This window comes from Pelophylax lessonae (genome assembly GCF_965119305.1).
Source record: "Pelophylax lessonae genome assembly, chromosome: 5".
NCBI lineage: Eukaryota > Metazoa > Chordata > Amphibia > Anura > Ranidae > Pelophylax > Pelophylax lessonae.
Genome location: NC_138772.1, coordinates 183197494 through 183217684, shown reverse-complemented (window position 1 = coordinate 183217684; position 20191 = coordinate 183197494). Strand labels below are relative to the sequence as shown.

Below are 20191 nucleotides of genomic sequence, written 5' to 3'. Positions count from 1 at the left end.
AAAATAGGGAAAAGAGTGAAGGCAGAAGAGAGTAGAGCCCCTGGACCGCATTACACCCATTCGAAATATCAAATCCATGGCTGCCAGGTTTTATTGAATCATGTCTGGGTGTTGTTAGGGGAACAAGAAGAAGATACAATAAATTGTTTTTTTTTTTTTTTTAGGTGTTTAGATATCCAACTGTAAGAACAATGCTATTTCCGAAGTTCAGGGATTGTCAGGGTGCCAGGGAACCATACCACACGGGGATGCAGGTAAACTAAAGCAGTTTACTGGAGCAAACCATAAACGCACAGCAAGAGTGAGTTAGTGGGAGCAGGAACAAGCCAGGATCAAGTCCAGAAGCGGGTAGTCATCCAAGCCGGGGTAGAGTCCAGAAGCGGGTAGTCTGCTGATGCCGGGGCGTCTGCCGATGATGGGTCGAGAGGCAGAAGAGTCGTCCGCCAAGCCAGGTCATACATGGAGAAATACAGAGAACAGAAGACTGCTAGCAGAGATGCACATTGGAGCACAAACACAAGGGCAAAGACTGCAACCCATCAGGTGATAGATATAGTCAGGTGTGCAGCATCAACACTGTGCAAAGTCCAGGCAGCAAGCAAGTGATGATGCAATCAGAGTCTTTAAGAGGCAGCAGTCTGCATATGTACAAGATGGCTGCCAACAGGAGGGCAAGGCAAGACCTTGCAAGGGATAAGATGCCATTTCTAAACCCAATTATGCTACTGACCTGTTGTCAATTAACTTATTTGCAAAATGTTCTTCCAGCTCTTCCTTGTTAGTACCACTTACTTTACTACCTTTTTTTACCCTGTCCCAACTTTTCCTGAGATGTGTTGCTGCCATCAACTTCAAAATACCTTAAATTACGTTTCTTAAAATGGTACATTTTCTTAGTTTGAAAACATTTGATATGTTTTAAATTTTCTATTGTGAGTATAAGGGTTTATGAGATTTGCAAATCATTGCATTCTGTTTTTATGTAGGTTTTACACAGCACCCCATTTTTTTTAAATTGGGGCTGAAAATGAGTGACTCTGCAGGAACAAGATTCATTGAGTTATGGTAGAGCTTAGTAGGATATTTTTGTAAGGTAAATCAAGCCAAAACTTGACTCCCAGAACAGGACTCTGGGAATCCCATGTCATGTACAAAATTTTTATTGGTTAAGCAAAAAAAAAAAAAAAGGGATTGTTGTGTGTAGAGTAAAAGATATATAAAAAACCAAAGCTTAACCAAACCAAAGAAACATATATACAAAACCAATGACTCCAAAACAGATTCCCACAGAAAAGGTTAAAGTGTAAAAATAATTTTATTATTTGAAGAACACAAAATATGGTTTTGAGAGGTCACTTTAGAAAACCAATATTTTGTTTTTTCTTTCCCATACTTTCCTCCTGGTTTAACACATTCTGTAGGGACAAGTGCAAGGACTTTGCAACACGTTTTCCTGTCTGTAAAGAATGAAAAAATTACTTTAAAAATAAATAAATCAATAAAAAAAAAAAAAACACACAAAAAAGGGCCCATTTACACTAGTGTGCACACTAAACTGCAGCATTTTTTTTTTTTATTTAAACTTTATGTGATATGCACAAAGTGACATTTCATTCATGTCCCTATACAGCAGTGTAGTGAGCTGCACTTGCTATGTGGCGAACATGCAGGGCCTTCCAGAGAGGTGCAATATTATGCAAATATGTTGCAGAAAATCGCACAGCTCTGGAAAGCAGTGAAACACCGCATTCTGGTGTGAACATGACATACCTGCATGTATCCAGGAGGAAACATGCAGGTAACTGCACATAGTGTGAACGGGCCCTGAAAAAGAAAAATCCCTTTCTTCCAAGAATCACAATATACTCAGAGCTAATTCTGGCCACTCACAATCATTTCTTTTACACCTACCGGTACTAAAGACTTATTTTTGCTCATTCTATGACTGCCAATGAAAGCATTAAACTGACACACTGCATAAACACCTTTTACTGGGATTTTTAGCCACCAGCTTTCCTAGGAGGCAGCAGTGAGGCATGGTGATGTGACTGTTGCCCAGTGAACAGAAGTCAACATCCAAGGTTTTTTTTTTCCTTTCTCTAATGCCTTATTTTGGGACTCCTTTGTAAGAATGGTTTTTCATTTTCTTTTAGGGGACAGAGGAGGCATTACAGCTGAAGTTTAGCTTTTTAGTTTATTCTTTTGCTAAACAAAAAAAAAAACTAGCTAAACAGTTTTAAAGCAGATTTTTTAAAAAGGTACAGCTAAAGCAATTTAATTTAATTTAATTTTTTTTAGGTTTGGTTAGATTGAGGAATAGCCCAATTCGCTTTTGCTGTTTGTATCCCATTGAAGAAAATTCCCTTCACTTCCATTCTCACAAAAAATCTTTCCAAAGTGAGTGAATATCCCCTTAGACAGCTGTAATCAGAACAGGTGTCCCCATTGGAAGATTTTGACTTGTCAAAGTTTCGATTTTACATCACGTTGTCTGTGTTAATGGTCAATAAAACAGCAGTGCACTGTATGGCATGCTGCTTTTAAACATTCCCCACCAGTTGTCAAATCTCCATTTATCAGGATGACAACCTTGACATGAAGATCCAAAGACCCGTGCCTCTACCGAGATGGCCACCACAAACTCATGGTGCAGAAAAAGGAATTATAAATCTGTAATGGGAAAACATCAGCTGCAGGGAGACCACAGGCAAAGCTGGTGACTAGTCCTTTATCCTCAGTTTCCCTTTTTTGGGCACAGCTGCTACAGTTCCTCTTTAAATTTTGATTCTGTTAAAAAAAAAGAAGAAGAAGGTCTAATGCCATGTGACTTATCTCCCATACAAACTACTGAAAGCTGGCAAATGTTTTCAAACTCACACCATTTATCTATCAGAGGTATTGAGTTCATTAGAATAATGTAAATATAGCCAAATGCAAAAGACTTGGATATTTTCCTATTATACAGTGACCTGGTTCAAAATCAGAACTCTATGAAGATAGATAAATTTTGTCACTGAATATTCATGTTCTGTGAAAACTGTGGGAAGTAATTCTGTTTTCATTTGCAAAAATGATTACATTAATAAACATTATGCAGTAGCTACTGTCCATTTGAAATATTTATCTACATATTCGTGGGAAATTTAACCTCCCTTATGATATGAACATGAACAGAGTTTAAGGGAACATGTACTGAGGAAATACAAAAACTGTCAATAGTAACTCATGAAAATACATGCTACCTGCTTGTCATACTTATTCAATACTTCAATACCTTCTTCATCACTGAACAGGAATGTAAATCAAGAGTTCTGACTTTACTCTGACTTGTTGCATGCCTATTTGGAATTAGTGACATAGAACAAGAATGAAGAATCTACCTATGTTCTGATGCACATACAGTACTTGTTCTCTTGTGTCTTTTCTTCAACAGCATGCCAACTGACTGCTTAACTCATAAACAAGCAGAGTTGCAGCTGTATTCATCTATAATGGTCATGTAATGCAGATGCGAGTCCCCTGCAGGTCTAAATCATAATGTGCTAGTATGCACTGCATACGATGTCGTCACTCCCACGCATGTGCACTGGAGACCCTGCCGTAGCACAGCACACTGTGTGGCCTAAGTGCAGAGCGTCACTGTGCATGCGCAGGTGCCATCATCGGTGCACGTTTAGGAGATATTCAATATACCTACAGGTTACATAGTTACATAGTTAGGGAGGTTGAAAAAAGACATTAGTCCATCCAGTTCAACCTATGATGTGTGTGGGTGTTTGCTGTTAACCGTACATTGTATACCCCTGTATGTTGTGGTCTTTAAGGTGCCCATCTAATAGTTTTTTGAAACTATCAATGCTCCCTGCTGATACCACTGCTTGTGAAAGAGAATTTCACATCCTTACTGCTCTGACAGTGAAGAACCCCCTACGTACTTTAAGATTAAACCGCCTTTCCTCTAGTTTTAGTGAGTGGCCCGGTGTCCTATTGTATTCCCTTTCTCTAAATAGTTTGTTCCTTATGCTAGGGTCACCAGTACAGTATTTGTACATTGATATCATATCCCCCCCCTTAATCGTCTCTTCTTCAGAGAGAATAAGTTCAGTGCTTGTAGTCTTTCCTCATAGCTGATGTCCTCCATTCCCCTAATTATTTTTCTTGCCCTTCTCTGGACTCTTTCCAGTTCCAGCACATCCTTCCTGAGGACCGGTGCCCAGAATTGGACAGCATACTCCAGATGTGGCCGGACCAGAGTCTTGTAGAGAGGGAGAATAATCTCTTTATTTCTGGAGTGAATCCCCGTTTTATACATCCCAGTATTCTGTAGGCTTTGCTTGCAGAGGCTTGGCATTGCATGCCACTGCCAAGCCTGTTGTCTACCAGTACCCTCAGGTCCTTTTCCATCTTAGATTCACCCAGAGGTTCCCCCCCTACTGAGTAGCTTGCTTTCTGGTTTCTGGCACCCAAGTGCATTACTTTACATTTTTCAACATTAAACCTCATCTGCCATGTAGTTGCCCACCCCATTATTTTGTTCAGGTTCGCTTGTAAGGTTTCCACATCCTGCATTGAAGATATTGGCATGCTTAGTTTAGTATCGTCCGCAAATACTGAGATTGTACTAGATATCCCCTCCTCTAAATCATTTATGAATAAATTAAACAGGATTGGCCCCAGGACAGAACCCTGAAGGACCCCACTTTCCACACCCGCCCAATCCGAGTACTTCCCATTAATCACCACCCTTTGCACTCAGGTATGCCTGATTGTAAGCTTACTTGTAGGTACAAGTGAAGAGAAGGGACTTTACAAACACTTTTACTCTTACTTAATTTACAATATGCCAGCTCCACTTAAAGCATGGAAAAAAAACGACATTCTACAGTGCCATGTCTGCATTTGGCAGTCTGACTAGTTATGTTCTTTACCTCAATCATCTCAAAGATGCATTCAGGATCCAAGCTTCCTTTACCCATTTTTCTCATGCAAGTCAGGTTGCCTTTGATGTTTATAGCAACAAGGACACTGGCCAAAGAGCAGGCCTCTTCTTGCAAGGTGGCATCTACCACATGTCGGTGACCTATCTGCAGAAAAAGCAAGACCTTTTAAAACAGATTTAAAATAAATATATACAGTATTTATCAACTGCAGAAACTAGCTGGTAATGCTAAAGTTGGCTACAGAGATATGACTGAAGACAAATGTGCAGGCATTGACCTCTGCATGTCTATGGGCTGAGCACATGCTTATAAGAATTAAAGGAAAAGGGGTTTCAGGCCAATGAGAGTTGGCTAGTGGTATGTCTGCATTTGCTAGAATGGGTCATGATTATCTCATGTCTGTGCCCTACTTCATCCTAATTTGCTGAAATGAAAGTGCACAGCAAAAAAATAAAAAATATATATATTTCATACTGCTCTGTGGCAAAATTGCGGTAAAACCGCATATGGGTTTTTACTGTGTTTCAGATGCATTTTCAGTATGCATATTTTCTGGTGCATTCTTGGGTTGCCTGCATCTGTGGAAATTGGACATGCGACTCAAAAAACTTAAAATCGTGATGCATTTTTACCACAATTTGCATTCATTTCAATGGTAAGCTGCATTTTTGCTGCGGTTGTGCATTTACTGAAGATTTAATAACTATCATCTCCCCCATACCATCAAATGATTGTAGAAATTTGCATGTTGTTTTCTTCAGTCATCTTCATACATTTCATTGGAACGGCACCAAACAAAAAAGTTCCAGCACCATCAACCTGCCCAATGCATTTTTGTGATTCATCACTGAATATCTTCTATTCATCCAGGCATCCACAGTCCACGATTGATTTTCTTTAGTCCACTGTAACTTTTTTTTTTTTGTTTAGGTGTTGATGGTTTTCGTTTGGCTTTTCTGTATGTAAATCCCATTTCCTTTAAACGATGTCTTACAGTTCGGTCACAGACATTGACTCCAGTTTCTGACTATTTGTTTTGTTGTGCATTTTCTGTTTTCAAGGCATATTGGTTTAAGTTTTCTATCTTGACTCTTTGATGTCTTCCTTGGTCAACCAGTACACTTCCCTTTAACAACCTTCCAATTTGAGTTGTACTTGGTCCAGATTTTAGACACAGCTGACTGGGAACAACCAACATCTTTTGCAACATTCTGTGATGATTTAAATTTTTCAAGAAGTTTTATAATCCTCTCCTTTGTTTCAACTGACATCTCCTATGTTGGAGCCATGATTCATGTCAATCAGGTTGGTGCAACAGCTCACCAAGGTGTGCAAGCACTCTCTTTCTAACTGCAGACTAATTGGTAGATGTAATCTGATGCAGAGGTTTGTTTTAGAACTGCAAAGTATATGGTGATCGCATTATATTTTCCTCAGAATTTTAGTGATTCCACATTTATTTCCTCTGATTGATCTGCAAAAACAGTTGCAATTGACTACAGTTTTCCTTCTTTATTTTTTTAAAAAGTTTCTTAAAGCCAGAAGGTTGGAATGTTAAAATAGTTTTGAGGGAGGTTTGTAATTTGTATTTTTCCTACACATTTAAACAACTGAATGAACATTTTCCAAGAGTGGTAATTCCATACTTTTTGCCAGGGGTTGTACTTAAAAAATGTATGCAAGCCCTAAAGGTGTTTGGTTATATCAGTTTCAGAAGTTTGAAAAAATACCTGTTGATTTTGCCAGAAATCTTGTGAGCTGATAACTTCCTGTGCTCCTTGCCTGTGCGAATTGTAATCAGTTATATTGTTCTCAACTATCACTCCAGGACTACAGAACCCCACCTCTTTATATTACACAAACTAGGATAGAGATGGGGTTCCGTAGTCCAACTTTGTTTCAGCTTTCCTGACACAGAAGGGCAAGTGAGTGTTTTCATACTAGGGCCGGAATTGTTTTACGGAATTGAAATCACCAGGTGAAAAACATAGAAAGCTTAAAAAAAAGAAAAAAAAAAAAAAGAAGGGGGAATGCAGTCTCTATATCTAAGGACTAAAAAGTTGCAACAAAATTGTTTGTTTTTTTGGGGTTTAGATACAATTTTAGGGAAAGCGATAATTTTGATTCCTTAAAAAACACACTTGGTTAACCAAAAAAAAAAAATCAAGGTTAAAAACAGGTTTTATTTTATCTACCTTTATTACAGGGTGTCTCCACAATATTTGGTTTGCAAAGAATCTCTAATATAATTTCTAACAGGACAGACCAGCACTAAAGTACATGTTTTCTTGCAAACTCTGTTTTTGCAATAGCTTGGATTTGTAGGTTTGCTAGCAAATACAGGATAGTCTGTCCTTCGATTGAATCATTCAGATCTAGTGTCATCTTCAGCTGCTGTGACTTTTTTAATGCCAAACCTGCTAGCCGCAGCTAGAAATTATTTGGATATTGTGAGATTGAGCTCCAAATTAAGAGGCTTTCCTGGAACAGAATCCACTCAGAAAAGTACATTTTAGGATTCCCGCCCACATTTATCCATTGACATCTTTACACAAGGTTTGCCCACCCGTACGGGAACTCAGCATCACACAGATACAAAATAAATTCAGTCTCCTAACTACTTGGTCTGCTTAGACCCTAAAGTGGGGTATGCACTATGAGAACATCTGATGAAAAATTCTGTAGGAGCGATCGTTCAATTTTCGTATAAGGCGAACACAACTTTTTTTTTTACATCTGATTCAGACTTTCCAAAGGGACAAACTCCAACATTTTTCTTGTATGTGAACAGAACTAACAATTTTCATTTAAGGTGTACGGTTTTCGTATGATAAAAGTAAGGTAAGAAAGATGAAACAATAAACAATTAAGTCAAACAAAAAAAAGCCTTTGTCATTAGGGAGTTTTTGTACAATTCCTACCATCCTCGGTTTTCGACTTGCTGTGAAACATTGAGGAAAACCGGGTGATTGTTCACCCTATGTTAAGCCTGTTTCGGCACAGATTGAACTTTAAAGCATACGCTTTTATGTGGGCAACACTAACCTGTTTCCAGTGATTCTCACACCTGATCGGGCACTCTCTGCATCCTTACGCATTGACAGACCATCTGTCAGTCATAATACTCATACCAGTATCTCACAAAGGGAGTACACGCTTCTCATTTTTGTAAATATTTTATTAAACCTTTTCATGTGACAACACTGAAGAAATGACACTTTGCTACAATGTAAAGTAGTGAGTGTACAGCTTGTATAACAGTGTAAATTTGCTGTCCCCTCAAAATAACTCACACAGCGCCATTCATGTCTAAACCGCTGGCAACAAAAGTGAGTACACCCCTAAGTTAAAATGTCCAAATTGGGCCCAAAGTGTCAATAGTTTGTGGGGCCACCCTTATTTTCCAGCACTGCCTTAACCCTTTTGGGCATGGAGCTCACCAGAGCTTCACAGGTTGTCACTGGAGCCCTCTCCCATTCCTGCATGACAACATCACGGAGCTGGTGGATGTTAGAGAACTAGAGCTCCTCCACCTTTTGTTTGAGGGTGCCCCACAGATTCTCAATAGGGTTTAGGTCTGGAGACTGGCTAGTCCATCACCTTTACCCTCAGCTTCTTTAGCAAGGCAGTGGTCTCTTGGAGGTGTGTTTGGGGTCATTATGTTGGAATACTGCCCTGCAGCCCAGTCTCCGAAGGAAGGGGATCATGCTCTGCTTCAGTATGTCCCAGTACATGTTGGCATTCATGGTTCCCTCAATGAACTGTAGCTCTCCAGTGCCGGCAGCACTCATGCAGCCCCAGACCATGACACTCCCATCACCATGCTTGACTGTAGGCAAGACACACTTGTCTTTGTACTCCTCACCTGGTTGCTGTCAAACATGCTTGACACAATCTGAACCAAATAAGTTTATCTTGGTCTCATCAGACCACAGGACATGGTTCCAGTAATTCATGGCCTAAGTCTGCTTGTCCTCAGCAAAGTGTTTGCGGGCTTTCTTGTGCATCATCTTTAGTAGAGGCTTCCTTCAGGAACAACAGGCATGCAGACTAATTTAAAGCAGTGTGCGACGTATGGTCTGAAGTTCTGAACACGGACAGGCTGACCCCCCACCCCTTCAACCTCTGCAGCAATGCTGGCAGCACTCATACGTCTATTTCCCAAAGACAACCTCTTGATATGACGCTGAGCATGTGCACTAAACTTCTTTGGTCGACCATGGTGTGACCTGTTCTGAGTGGAACCTGTCCTGGTAAACCTTCTGTATGGTCTTGGCCACCATGTTGCACAGCAGTTTCAGGGTCTTGGCAGTCTTCTTATAGCCTAGGCCATCTTTATGTAGAGCAAAAATTCTTTTTTTTGGATCCTCAGAGTTCTTTGCAATGAGGTGCCCTGTTCAAACTCTACTGACCAGTATTAGAGCGTCAGAGCGATAAACACCACATTCAACACACCTGCTCCCCATTCACACCTGAGACCTTGTAACACTAACGAGTCACATAAAACTGGAGATTGGGCCCAATTTAGACATCTTAACTTAGGGGTGTACTCACTTTTGTTGCCAGCGGTTTAGACAATAATGGCTATGTATTGAGTTATTTTGAGGGGACAGCAAATTTACACTGTTATACAAGCTGAACCTTCACTATACATTGTGGCAAAGTGTCATTTTTTTCAGTGATGTCACATGAAAAGATATAACAAAATATTTACAAAAATGTGAGAGGTGTACTCACTTTTGTGAGATACTCTATGCAATAATGCATTCACCTGATAATTCTTTGTGTTTTTTTCAAAATGAAAAACATACTATTTATAAATCGCTCCTTTCTCATAATTTTGCATTTAAACTGACTCAAAAGGACATGTAGCGCAGTTAGGTCCATATATACAGTGGGTACGGAAAGTATTCAGACCCCCTTAAATTTTTCACTCTTTGTTATATTGCAGCCATTTGCTAAAATCATTTAAGTTCATTCTTCTTCCTCATGAATGTACACATAGCACCCCATACTGACAGAAAAACACAGAATTGTTGACATTGTTGCAGATTTATTAAAAAAGAAAAACTGAAATATCACATGGTCCTAAGTATTCAGACCCTTTGCTGTGACACTCATATATTTAACTCAGGTGCTTTCCATTTCTTCTGATCATCCTTGAGATGGTTCTACACCTTCATTTGAGTCCAGCTGTGTTTGATTATACTGATTGGACTTGATTAGGAAAGCCACACACCTGTCTATATAAGACCTTCCAGATCACAATGCATGTCAGAGCAAATGAGAATCATGAGGTCAAAGGAACTGCCTGAAGAGCTCAGAGACAGAATTGTGGCAAGGCACAGATCTGGTCAAGGTTACAAAAAGATTTCTGCTGCACTTAAGGTTCCTAAGAGCACAGTGGCCTCCATAATCCTCAAATGGAAGACGTTTGGGATGACCAGAACCCTTCCTAGAGCTGGCCGTCCGGCCAAACTGAGCTATCGGGGGAGAAGAGCCTTGGTGAGAGAGGTAAAGAAGAACCCAAAGATCACTGTGGCTGAGCTCCAGAGATGCAGTTAGGAGATGGGAGAAAGTTGTAGAAAGTCAACCATCACTGCAGCCCTCCACCAGTCGGGGCTTTATGGCAGAGTGGCCCGACGGAAGCCTCTCCTCAGTGTAAGACACATGAAAGCCCGCATGGAGTTTGCTAAAAAACACCTGAAGGACTCCAAGATGGTGAGAAATAAGATTCTCTGGTCTGATGAGACCAAAACCTAGAACTTTTTGGCCTTAATTCTAAGTGGTATGTGTGGAGAAAACCAGGCACTGCTCATCACCTGTCCAATACAGTCCCAACAGTGAAGCATGGTGGTGGCAGCATCATGCTGTGGGGGTGTTTTTCAGCTGCAGGGACAGGACGACTGGTTGCAATTGAGGGAAAGATGAATGCGGCCAAGTACAGGGATATCCTGGACAAAAACCTTCTCCAGAGTGCTCTGGACCTCAGACTGGGCCGAAGGTTTACCTTCCAACAAGACAATGAACCTAAGCACACAGCTAAAATAACGAAGGAGTGGCTTCACAACAACTCCGTGACTGTTCTTGAATGGCCCAGCCAGAGCCCTGACTTAAACCCAATTGAGCATCTCTGGAGAGACCTAAAAATGGCTGTCCACCAACGTTTACCATCCAACCTGACAGAACTGGAGAGGATCTGCAAGGAGGAATGGCAGAGGATCCCCAAATCCAGGTGTGAAAGACTTGTTGCATCTTTCCCCAAAAGACTCCTGGCTGTATTAGATCAAAAGGGGGCTTCTACTAAATACTGAGCAAAGGGTCTGAATACTTAGGACCATGTGATATTTCAGTTTTTCTTTTTTAATAAATCTGCAACAATGTCAACAATTCTGTGTTTTTCTGTCAGTATGGGGTGCTATGTGTACATTCATGAGGAAGAAGAATGAACTTAAATGATTTTAGCAAATGGCTGCAATATAACAAAGAGTGAAAAATTTAAGGGGGTCTGAATACTTTCCGTACCCACTGTATATATATAGATATATATATATTTATTAGGGATGCACCGAAATTTCGGCCACCAAAATTATCGGCCAAAAATGAGGCCGATAATGGGTTAACAGTGCCGAAAATAAATATGGCCGCCGTGGGGAAGGAGGAGGGCGCAGCGCAGGGCAGGTTTTAAAAGTCCCGCCTCTGGCCGGCCGTCCGCCTCTTAATGACGTCCCTACTACGATCTGTGCATTATGAATGGACATACCAGGTCGGGGGGCGGGGCGAGCGGCCACTATAGAGAGAACTAATGTGATCCTTCCTGTCAGCTCAGCACGTCTATGTGTGAATGAGAACAGAACTGAGCTGACACCGGGGGCGGGCGGAGCGGCCGCTATTAGCTGTAACTATGTGAGAGCTTCACTTCACTGACAGGCATGTATCTCCGCTGACAAGGAAGAGAAGCTCTCACATAGTTACAGCTAATAGCGGCCGCTCCGCCCACCCCCCCCCCCCCCCCCGGCCGGTGTCAGCTCAGTTCTGTTCTCATTCACACATAGAAGTGCTGAGCTGACAGTGAAGGATCACATTAGTTCTCTCTATAGCGGCCACTCGCCCAGCCCTCCCGCCTGGTATGTCCATTCATAATGCACAGATCGTAGTAGGGACGTCATTGAGAGGCGGTGCCGCCGGCCAGAGGCGGGACTTTTGAATGCAGGACATTCGAGGAGGGGGGGACGCTGAGGCAGTGGGGGTGGGGGGAGATGGGGGGGGGGGGGCTGAGGCAGGTTACCAATGATATTAGTATTATGCAGCATGAGGGGTTACCGACCAGTGGCAGGTAATTAACCCCTTTGTGCTGCATTAGTGCAACCAGTATCAGTGTTAATTAACACTGGTTGCACTAATGCAGCACAAAGGGGTTAATTACCTGCCACTGGTCGGTCACTAATAGATGAGTGACCAGCAGTGACAATACATTAACCCCCTCAGGCTGCATAATACAAATACCATTGGTAATTAAATTAACCTATTGCCAACCCATCACAGTACATATACTGTGACAGGGTGGCAGCGACAGGTGTACGTCGCTGCCTGTTTTTGGTGTATGCCCCTGTTCTATGCATTTTACATTTTTTTTTGGGGGAAAAAGTCATTTTCGGTTTCGGTTTTCGGCCAAGGGCATCCTGCATTTTCGGTTTCGGTTTTCGGCCCAAAATTTTCATTTCGGTGCATCCCTAATATATATATATATATATATATATATATATATATATATATATATATATATATATATATATATATATATATATATATAATAAAAAAAATGGGACAGGCACAATTTTCATACTTTTGGCTCTGTATGCCACCAGCATAAAATTAAAATTAAACAATCCAAATGGATTTGAAGTGCAGACTTTCAGCTTTAAATCAAGGGGTTGAACATAAATATCAAGTACAAATTTTAGGAACTGCAACCATTTGAATGCACAGTCCCCCATTTTTAGGGGTTCAAATGTAATTGGACAAATGAATATAATCATAATTAAAATGTTCATTTTTATTTTGTTGAGAATCCTTTATTGGCAAGGACTGGAAACATTGGAGTCTGGGACCCATGGACATTACCAAAGACTGGGTTTCCTCCTTTCTGATGCTTTGCCAGGCTCTAACTTCAGCTGTCTTCAGTTGTTCTTTGTTTGTGGGTCTTTCTGACTTTAGTTTTGCCTTCAGCCAGTGAAATGCATGCTCAATTGGGTTGAGATCAGGTGATTGACGGGGCCATTGCAGAATATTCCACTTCAAAAGTTCCTGGGTTGCTTTTGCAGTGTTTTGGATCATTGTCCATTTGTACTGCGAAGCGACGTCCAATCAACTTTGCTGCATTTGGCTGAATCTGTCTGATAGTATATCTCTAAACACTGCAGAATTCATCCGGCTGCTTCTGTCTTATCATCAAACGCCAATGAAACAGTGCCACTGGAAGCCATGCATGCTCATGCCATCACCATGTTTTACAGATGAAGTTGTGTGCTTTGGAAAGAAGGCTTGCTGTTCCAAGCCTTCTCCACACTTTTTTCTTTCCATCATTCTGGTACAGATTAATCATCCATAATAATTAATAGGTTCATCCATCCAAAGAATGCTTTTCCAGAACTGGTCTGGCTTTTTTAGATGTTTTTTTGACAAAGTCTTATCTGGCTTTTCTATTCTTCAAGCTTATGAATAGTTTGCACCTTGTAGTGAACTCACTGTATTTGCTCTTGTGAAGTCTTCTCTTGATTGTAGACTTTGGCAATGATATGCCCACCTCCTGGAGAGTGTCCTTTTTGTCTGGATGTTGTGAATGTTTTTTTTTTTTTACAATAGAGAGGATCCTGAGATCATCCACCACTGTTGTCTTCCATGGACGTCCAGGCTTTTTTATGTTGCTGAGTTTACCAGTGCGTTCTTCTTTCCTCAGAATGTACCAAACTGTTGATTTGGCCACTCCTAATGTTGCTGCCATCTCTTGATGGATTTATTTTCTTTTTGAAGCCTCACAATGGCCTGTTTAACTTGCATGGACAGTTCCTTTTAATGCAATATGTAGGTTCACAGCAATAGATTCCAAATGCGAGTACCACAATTATAATCAACTCCAGACCTTTTACCTGCTTAATTGATGAAGAAATAACAAAGGAGTAGCCCACACCTGGCTATGAAACAGCTTTTGATTCAATTGTCCAGCTACTTGTAGTCCCTTGAAAATGGGGGATGGCTATTCTTAAGAGCTGTAATTCCTAAACCTTTCCTCCGATTTGGATGTACATACCCTCAAAATAAACCTGAGAGTGTGCACTTTCAGCCCACATCCATTATAGAATTATAGCTTGAATATGTTTTGGTAAATATCTGAAAAAACTGTGCCTGTGTCCAAATATATATAGACCTAACTGTAGATGAATGAATGGTTTCAATTTCCAGAAATTCTAGCCTAGCTATGTTGACATCCACATTTCTAAGTGTGCTTGTAGTAAGAGTGGGCCTAAAAAGCATGCCAGTGCTTTCCATGGTGCAAGCACCACCCACTGCAGCCTTACCTCTACACTTTAGGTGACAGGAAGGTTGCCATACAGGGAATGTGACAAGCCAGTTAAGCCTCACTAGGAGTATAGGACCCAAATTCTTAAAGCTGAACTTCATCTTTTGATACACTTTAACATGGTTTGTTTGCGCCAGCTATACCTATACAAATACATATTTTTTTTTAATATTTTAATGTATATATCCTATACTGTATCTTGTAAAAAAAAAAAAAAATGTTCACAATAAAAAGATGCAAATATACTTACTTTGCATAGCGTGACAATACACGGGACATTCTCTACATTAAGCCGCATGCAGTCATAAGGATCGTCTGACAGTTCAATTTCTTTGGTCCCTCCATCATCTTCCACAACGCTCACTTTAGGAATCCTAAAAACACATTAAACATTGAATATTTTTATTTTAATTACTGGACTTCTCCACCTGACTCCTCTATATGGTAACATGGAGACAACTAAAAATAAGTTTTTGTCAATCTGATCATATTTATTGGCAGATTTTATTAGTAAGTGTTCTGAGTGCCCCAGTGTCATATAAATAGATGAGTCAGTATACTAGCTTTGCCTGCATGAGGAAAGCAAAAGTAAGTGCCACCTGGACTAGCAGTGCAAAAATTACAACATATAGAATTCAGCAGCTGCTGCCAATTTTAATGTCATTCATTTATTAGGTTTCTAAGCACCTCTATTCAAAAAGAACTATATACCTTTTTGTAGTACCTTACTATGTCCTTTTATTAGCCTGCTTTATGTAGGTCCTTGCACAGCCCAAATCAGACAGGGAGGATAAGAGAACACTGGTTTTACTATTATTAATATGCAGGATTTATATAGCGCCAACAGTATACACAGCGCTTTACAATATAAATGGGGACAGTACAATTACAATACAGTTCAATACAGAAGGAGTAGAAGGATCCTGCTCATGAAAAATACAATCTAAAAGGGAGGGGGGTGGTACAAAAGGTAATAGCTGCAGGGGATGATCTGATGGAGGTGACTTGGGTACAGTTCTTAGGTGGAGGTTGGGTAGGCGGCCCTGAATAAGTGAGTTTTCAAGGATCGCCTAAAGGCAGACAGCATAGGAGCTGACCGGCCATAAGGGGACAGAGAGTTACAGAGGATGGGAGAGGCTCTGAAGAAGTCCTGGAGGCAAGCATGGGAGGAGGTAACAAGGAAGGTAGAGAGCAGCAGGTCTTGGGGGGAGCGCAGAGGACGATTTGGGCAATATCTGCAGATGAGGTAGGTGATGTAGCTGGGACGATGTTGTGGATGGCCTTGTATGTTGTCATTAATATTTTGAATTTTATAGGATGGGGTAGGGGAAGCCAGTGAAGGGATTGGCAGAGAGGAGCAGCAATCACAGATCAATTAGTAAGGTGTATTAGTCTAGCTGCAGCAGCATTCATAATAGGCTGAAGAGGGGTTAGCCTATGTAAATGTGGGCCAGTGAGGAGGGGGTTGGAGTTGTTAAGGCAAATAAAAAAAAAAAAAAAACACAAGGAGTGAATAGGTTGTTTTGTGGTGTTGTTAGTCAGGAAGGGACGAATTCTGGAAAAGTTGTGGAGGTTAGGGTGGCAAGATTTAGTTAGTGATTGGATGGGAGGGCTGAAGGAGAGGTCAGAGTCTAGGAATACACCTAGCACCCAGGCATGTGTGGAGAGACCAATGGTTGAGCTGTTGAACTCAATGATAAAGTCATGGGGAGGGGGATCGAGGAGGAAATATTACAAGGTTAGTTTTAGAAAGATTAGGTTTAAAGGAAGTGGTGTGACAGCCATACTGAAACTCAGTAGGTTTGTGCTGCATGAGGAGATTGTGTGGGTGTGTTGAGAGATGGATCTGGGTGTCGTAAATTACTGTAATCCTCAGACAAAAGAACAGAGGGAAAGAAAGGGAGTTGTAGGAAGAACCTGGAAGGTGCTTTGTGGGGAGAGAAGTCCAACTCCACCTACTTTTCGTTCAGTGGGTCTGGATGAGTGAGTCCAGACTACATTGCAAAGTAGATGGAAGAGCAGAATCACACACACATATATATATATATATATATATAGCAATATTTACAGGCATTGGGCCTGAGGTGAGTCTGCCATTGTTACCGGAAACACTTCCAACACATCTAAGTTGAAAACCCAAGTGTGAGAACTGAGACAATGACCATTCCGGCATCTTTGGTTTGTGTTGTTTATTTTATAATGGGGATGGGAGAAGGGAATGAGAGGGATACTCCTCTGGCTCAACTAGGTTTAACTGGGTCACTGTACAGAAAAATGCCCGTTGGCGCTGTCCTGACGCCGGCTGAATGCCGACCAACTCTTCCTGGCGCTTAAAAATACTGTTATGTTTAACTTGTGCTAGAACTTTGATTTTAACTCCTTGGTCAACTCAGAAGATCCAGGACTGTAATGATCCCCGACTCTTGACACTCTGTCTAGCTCAAAAGTCCTGTGTATGACTTCCTCCAGCCCTTCACTGACTGAGGTAGCTCCTTGTAACTGCTGCCACTCTTACTCTGCACACTTGACTCTTCAGGGCCCAACCGCTGGTGCCCCCTCTACACCTCCAGGGTCCTCTCACTAGGCAACCCCCTTAACACTTCAGGTTCCTTTCACTAGGCAACCCCCTTTACACTTCAGGGTCCTTTCACTAGGCAACCCCCTTTACACTAGCAGGCTCTAGAATCCCTGGGACCTTCACCGGAGTGGTCCCCTCTACACTAGGCAGACCCCAGGGGCAGCTCACAGTACTCACGACCTTGGAAGGCTTTCCTGGAACTGAACCCCTCTTTCTCCACTGGTCCTCGGCACACCGGATCCTCTGCAGCTCTGCTCTCCCTTCTGGATACTCAGGCAGCCACCAAAGACACCCGATCCTTCTGACAGGAGGAGAGACAGCCATACTCTCCCTCCTAGGACTCTGCTTCCCGCCAAAGATGCCGCGTCATGCATTCCCCTCAAACTTATACCCACTCCCAGAATCCTCTGCGTCAGAATCTGCCTTCTGGTGGTAGATACAAGCCCGAATGAGCCACTGATTGGATTTCCTCCACTGCCCAATGAGAATCCTCTCACAGAGCCAGTGGGGAGACTCCTCTCTCAGTAACCACACCTGGGAGACATGACAGCCCAGCTGAAATCATGACCCTGCTGTTAGGCAGCCAAGGCCCATTATACTTTTACCTAGCACCTACCTGTAGATATATATATATATATATTAGTGTGATCCTGCACAGGAGGGTCGTCCTGTAGCAGTAAATATGCTATGAGGTGGTCCGGAAGTGGTTAACTAGACTGTGTATCTTTAACTGCAGTAAAGAAACACAGGGTCAGATCCTGTCTAGCTTGTTTTCTAATGCAGCCATATTTGCAAAAGGAAATTACAATATTTCGAAAGGTAATCTACAGTTTCAAGTGATTATAGCAGTTAGCTTTCCCTTTCATTTTAAAGGACATCTTATATAAATATTTTCGGCACTAATTCTGACTTGATAAAATAGTCATCAACTGACATCAGAGGTGACAGAGGACATTAGCATTTATTTTTACAAAGCATACGCTGATGGTGTCGGAGTGGTCAAACAGGTTTAGTGAGGCTACTGGCAATGCAATTTCGATTTTATGTTCAGCTGCCAAATGTAGACTTCTCAAAATATTCTAGTTTTTGATTTTTTTAATACCCAGTCAATTTTGGAGTATGAATGAAACTCTAACAGAAAAGGGTCTAAGTATTAAGGAAACTAGGGACTCTAATCTTGTTATGTAAGCTCTTCTTACATACGGATTGTTATTTTTTTTTTAGTCAGTCCATAGTATTTGCGTACAAAGCACTTCTTAAAACGAAAACTGATTTTCTACAACTCCTAAAATACCATTTTAGCTGGCCTAAACCTTGGCTCTTCACACTATCCAGTTCTACAGTGTTTCACATGCTCAACACCAAGAACACAGGATTTCACAACTTCAACCACTGCTTTCTGGCTAAACAACCTTCCCAACGAGGACTACAACAAAGGGATTCTGAAGCAGAACATTTGGATTCAATTGCTTTCAAGTTTTCAGCAGGGCACCACATAACATCACAGACATTCTTTACATTGCCTGCTTGTCATAACACAACTGATGTGCTCTTACACCATAAATAGCAAATGAAAAGCTAGCAAGATGATTATTGGTAAAGCAGCAAAGATATCCCTGTTCTACAAAATTTATACGGCACACATTGTATCTGGAAGTTTATGTGGATAGAGATCTATAGGTCTTTATAGATGTCTATCTACATCTATTGTCTAGTTGTCCCAAAAGACGCTTGAATAGGAGAAGCATTATCTACAGGAACTAGGTTATGCAGGCCATCTTAACAGCTATCTTCTTCTACTACCTCTTTTCTACTTTAGCGCTGTATTTTATTTTCATTTGTCTTTTGGTCCCATTCTCATCCATAATATCTCTATCATTTCTCTACCCCAAGTCCACCCACCCCTCAGACAAAGAACAGATGGATTCAGCACCAGATATTTAGTTCCATTGCACTGGCACTGGTAGGGTTCATCCATTAAGCGCTCTACATCAAAAATTTTACTTTAGCCTTTCAGAAGTTTAGGTTAGGGACAAGAGGTTCATTTTAGGGTTAAAATGAGGTTAAGTGTTAAAATGTAAAACACTTTTAGTAATAATAAAAAAAAAAATTCTCCTGCATTGTAAGGAATCCTACCAGCAGCTCACTCACATTGACATGTCAAAGAAAAATCACACACAGGGATTCCACAATCTTTGAGAATATCCTTGAGACAGCGTCTTGTGTTGTAGCGCAAAACCTTGGCTATTAAAAAGAAGCATTGAAGATTGGAGCATCCCGGTGTGTGTAAAGCTAGGTACACACAAACTGAAATTTGGCCAGTGCAGAAGGGATCAGCTGTGAAATTTGATTTGGGGTAGGCGCTACCTGTTGGACAAAAGCTGATCTTTAGATCGGCTTCTGTCAAAGACCATCTTGAAAAACTTAATTGGACAGCGGCTTGCAGCCAACCAGAATAAACGGTCAGTGTATTCTGACAGTGATGTATTCTGACTCTCGCTGTCAGAATACAACAACACAGTGGGGAGGATTCCTGCATCCACCTCGCTTGCATGGATGCAATAAACTTTTAGTTTTTCTTCATTCAGTCCACTGGTTGAAAAAATAAAAACTAAAGCAGGCCATAGATGGAGCAATTTTCTTTCCTGCAACCAGGGGCTGCCCATACATGGTTAGACTCTCGGCCGGTTTCTGCTGAACTGTCTGAGATTTGAACAGTCTATGGCAGGCTTAACTGTCAGCCCTGTCACAAGGGAATGTAAACATCCCTTGTGACAGGGCTCGACAAACCCCAGGCCGCATTGGCGACTACAATTAGCAGCCTGGCGCCAGGGCTACACTGCGGTAGGTGTCTTGTCGCCAGACATCCCAAGTCTCTCGCGAGGTGCGGGCGTCTCCCGGATGTCTGTGCCAATTGTAACAGAACAGAGCTGATACTTCCTGTATAGTTTCGGCTCTGTCCTGTCACAGGCAGAGTGATATCAAAAGAGACCTAGAGATACAGGAAGCATAGGCTTTGTATGCTTCTCCCAGCGCCGCTCCTTACACTCTCCACCAGCATTTCCTTCCAGCAGTAGGTACCAGCAGTACCAG

At 41.4% G+C, this 20191-nt stretch overlaps 1 protein-coding gene across 1 annotated transcript in view; it reads right to left on the bottom strand.

Annotated features, from left to right (window-relative positions):
• Nucleotides 1-1311: 1311 nt before the first annotated feature.
• EXOSC7 (exosome component 7) overlaps nt 1312-20191 on the bottom strand; it is a 56541-nt gene continuing 37661 nt past the window's right edge. Inside the window, exons 6-8 of the mRNA XM_082258164.1 lie at nt 14771-14894; nt 4929-5084; nt 1312-1457 (exon numbers count right to left, since the gene is read on the bottom strand). Of these exons, the coding sequence (XP_082114290.1) occupies nt 1353-1457; nt 4929-5084; nt 14771-14894 (385 nt within the window). The 3' untranslated portion in view covers nt 1312-1352. The remainder of the gene's footprint in view (nt 1458-4928; nt 5085-14770; nt 14895-20191) is intronic.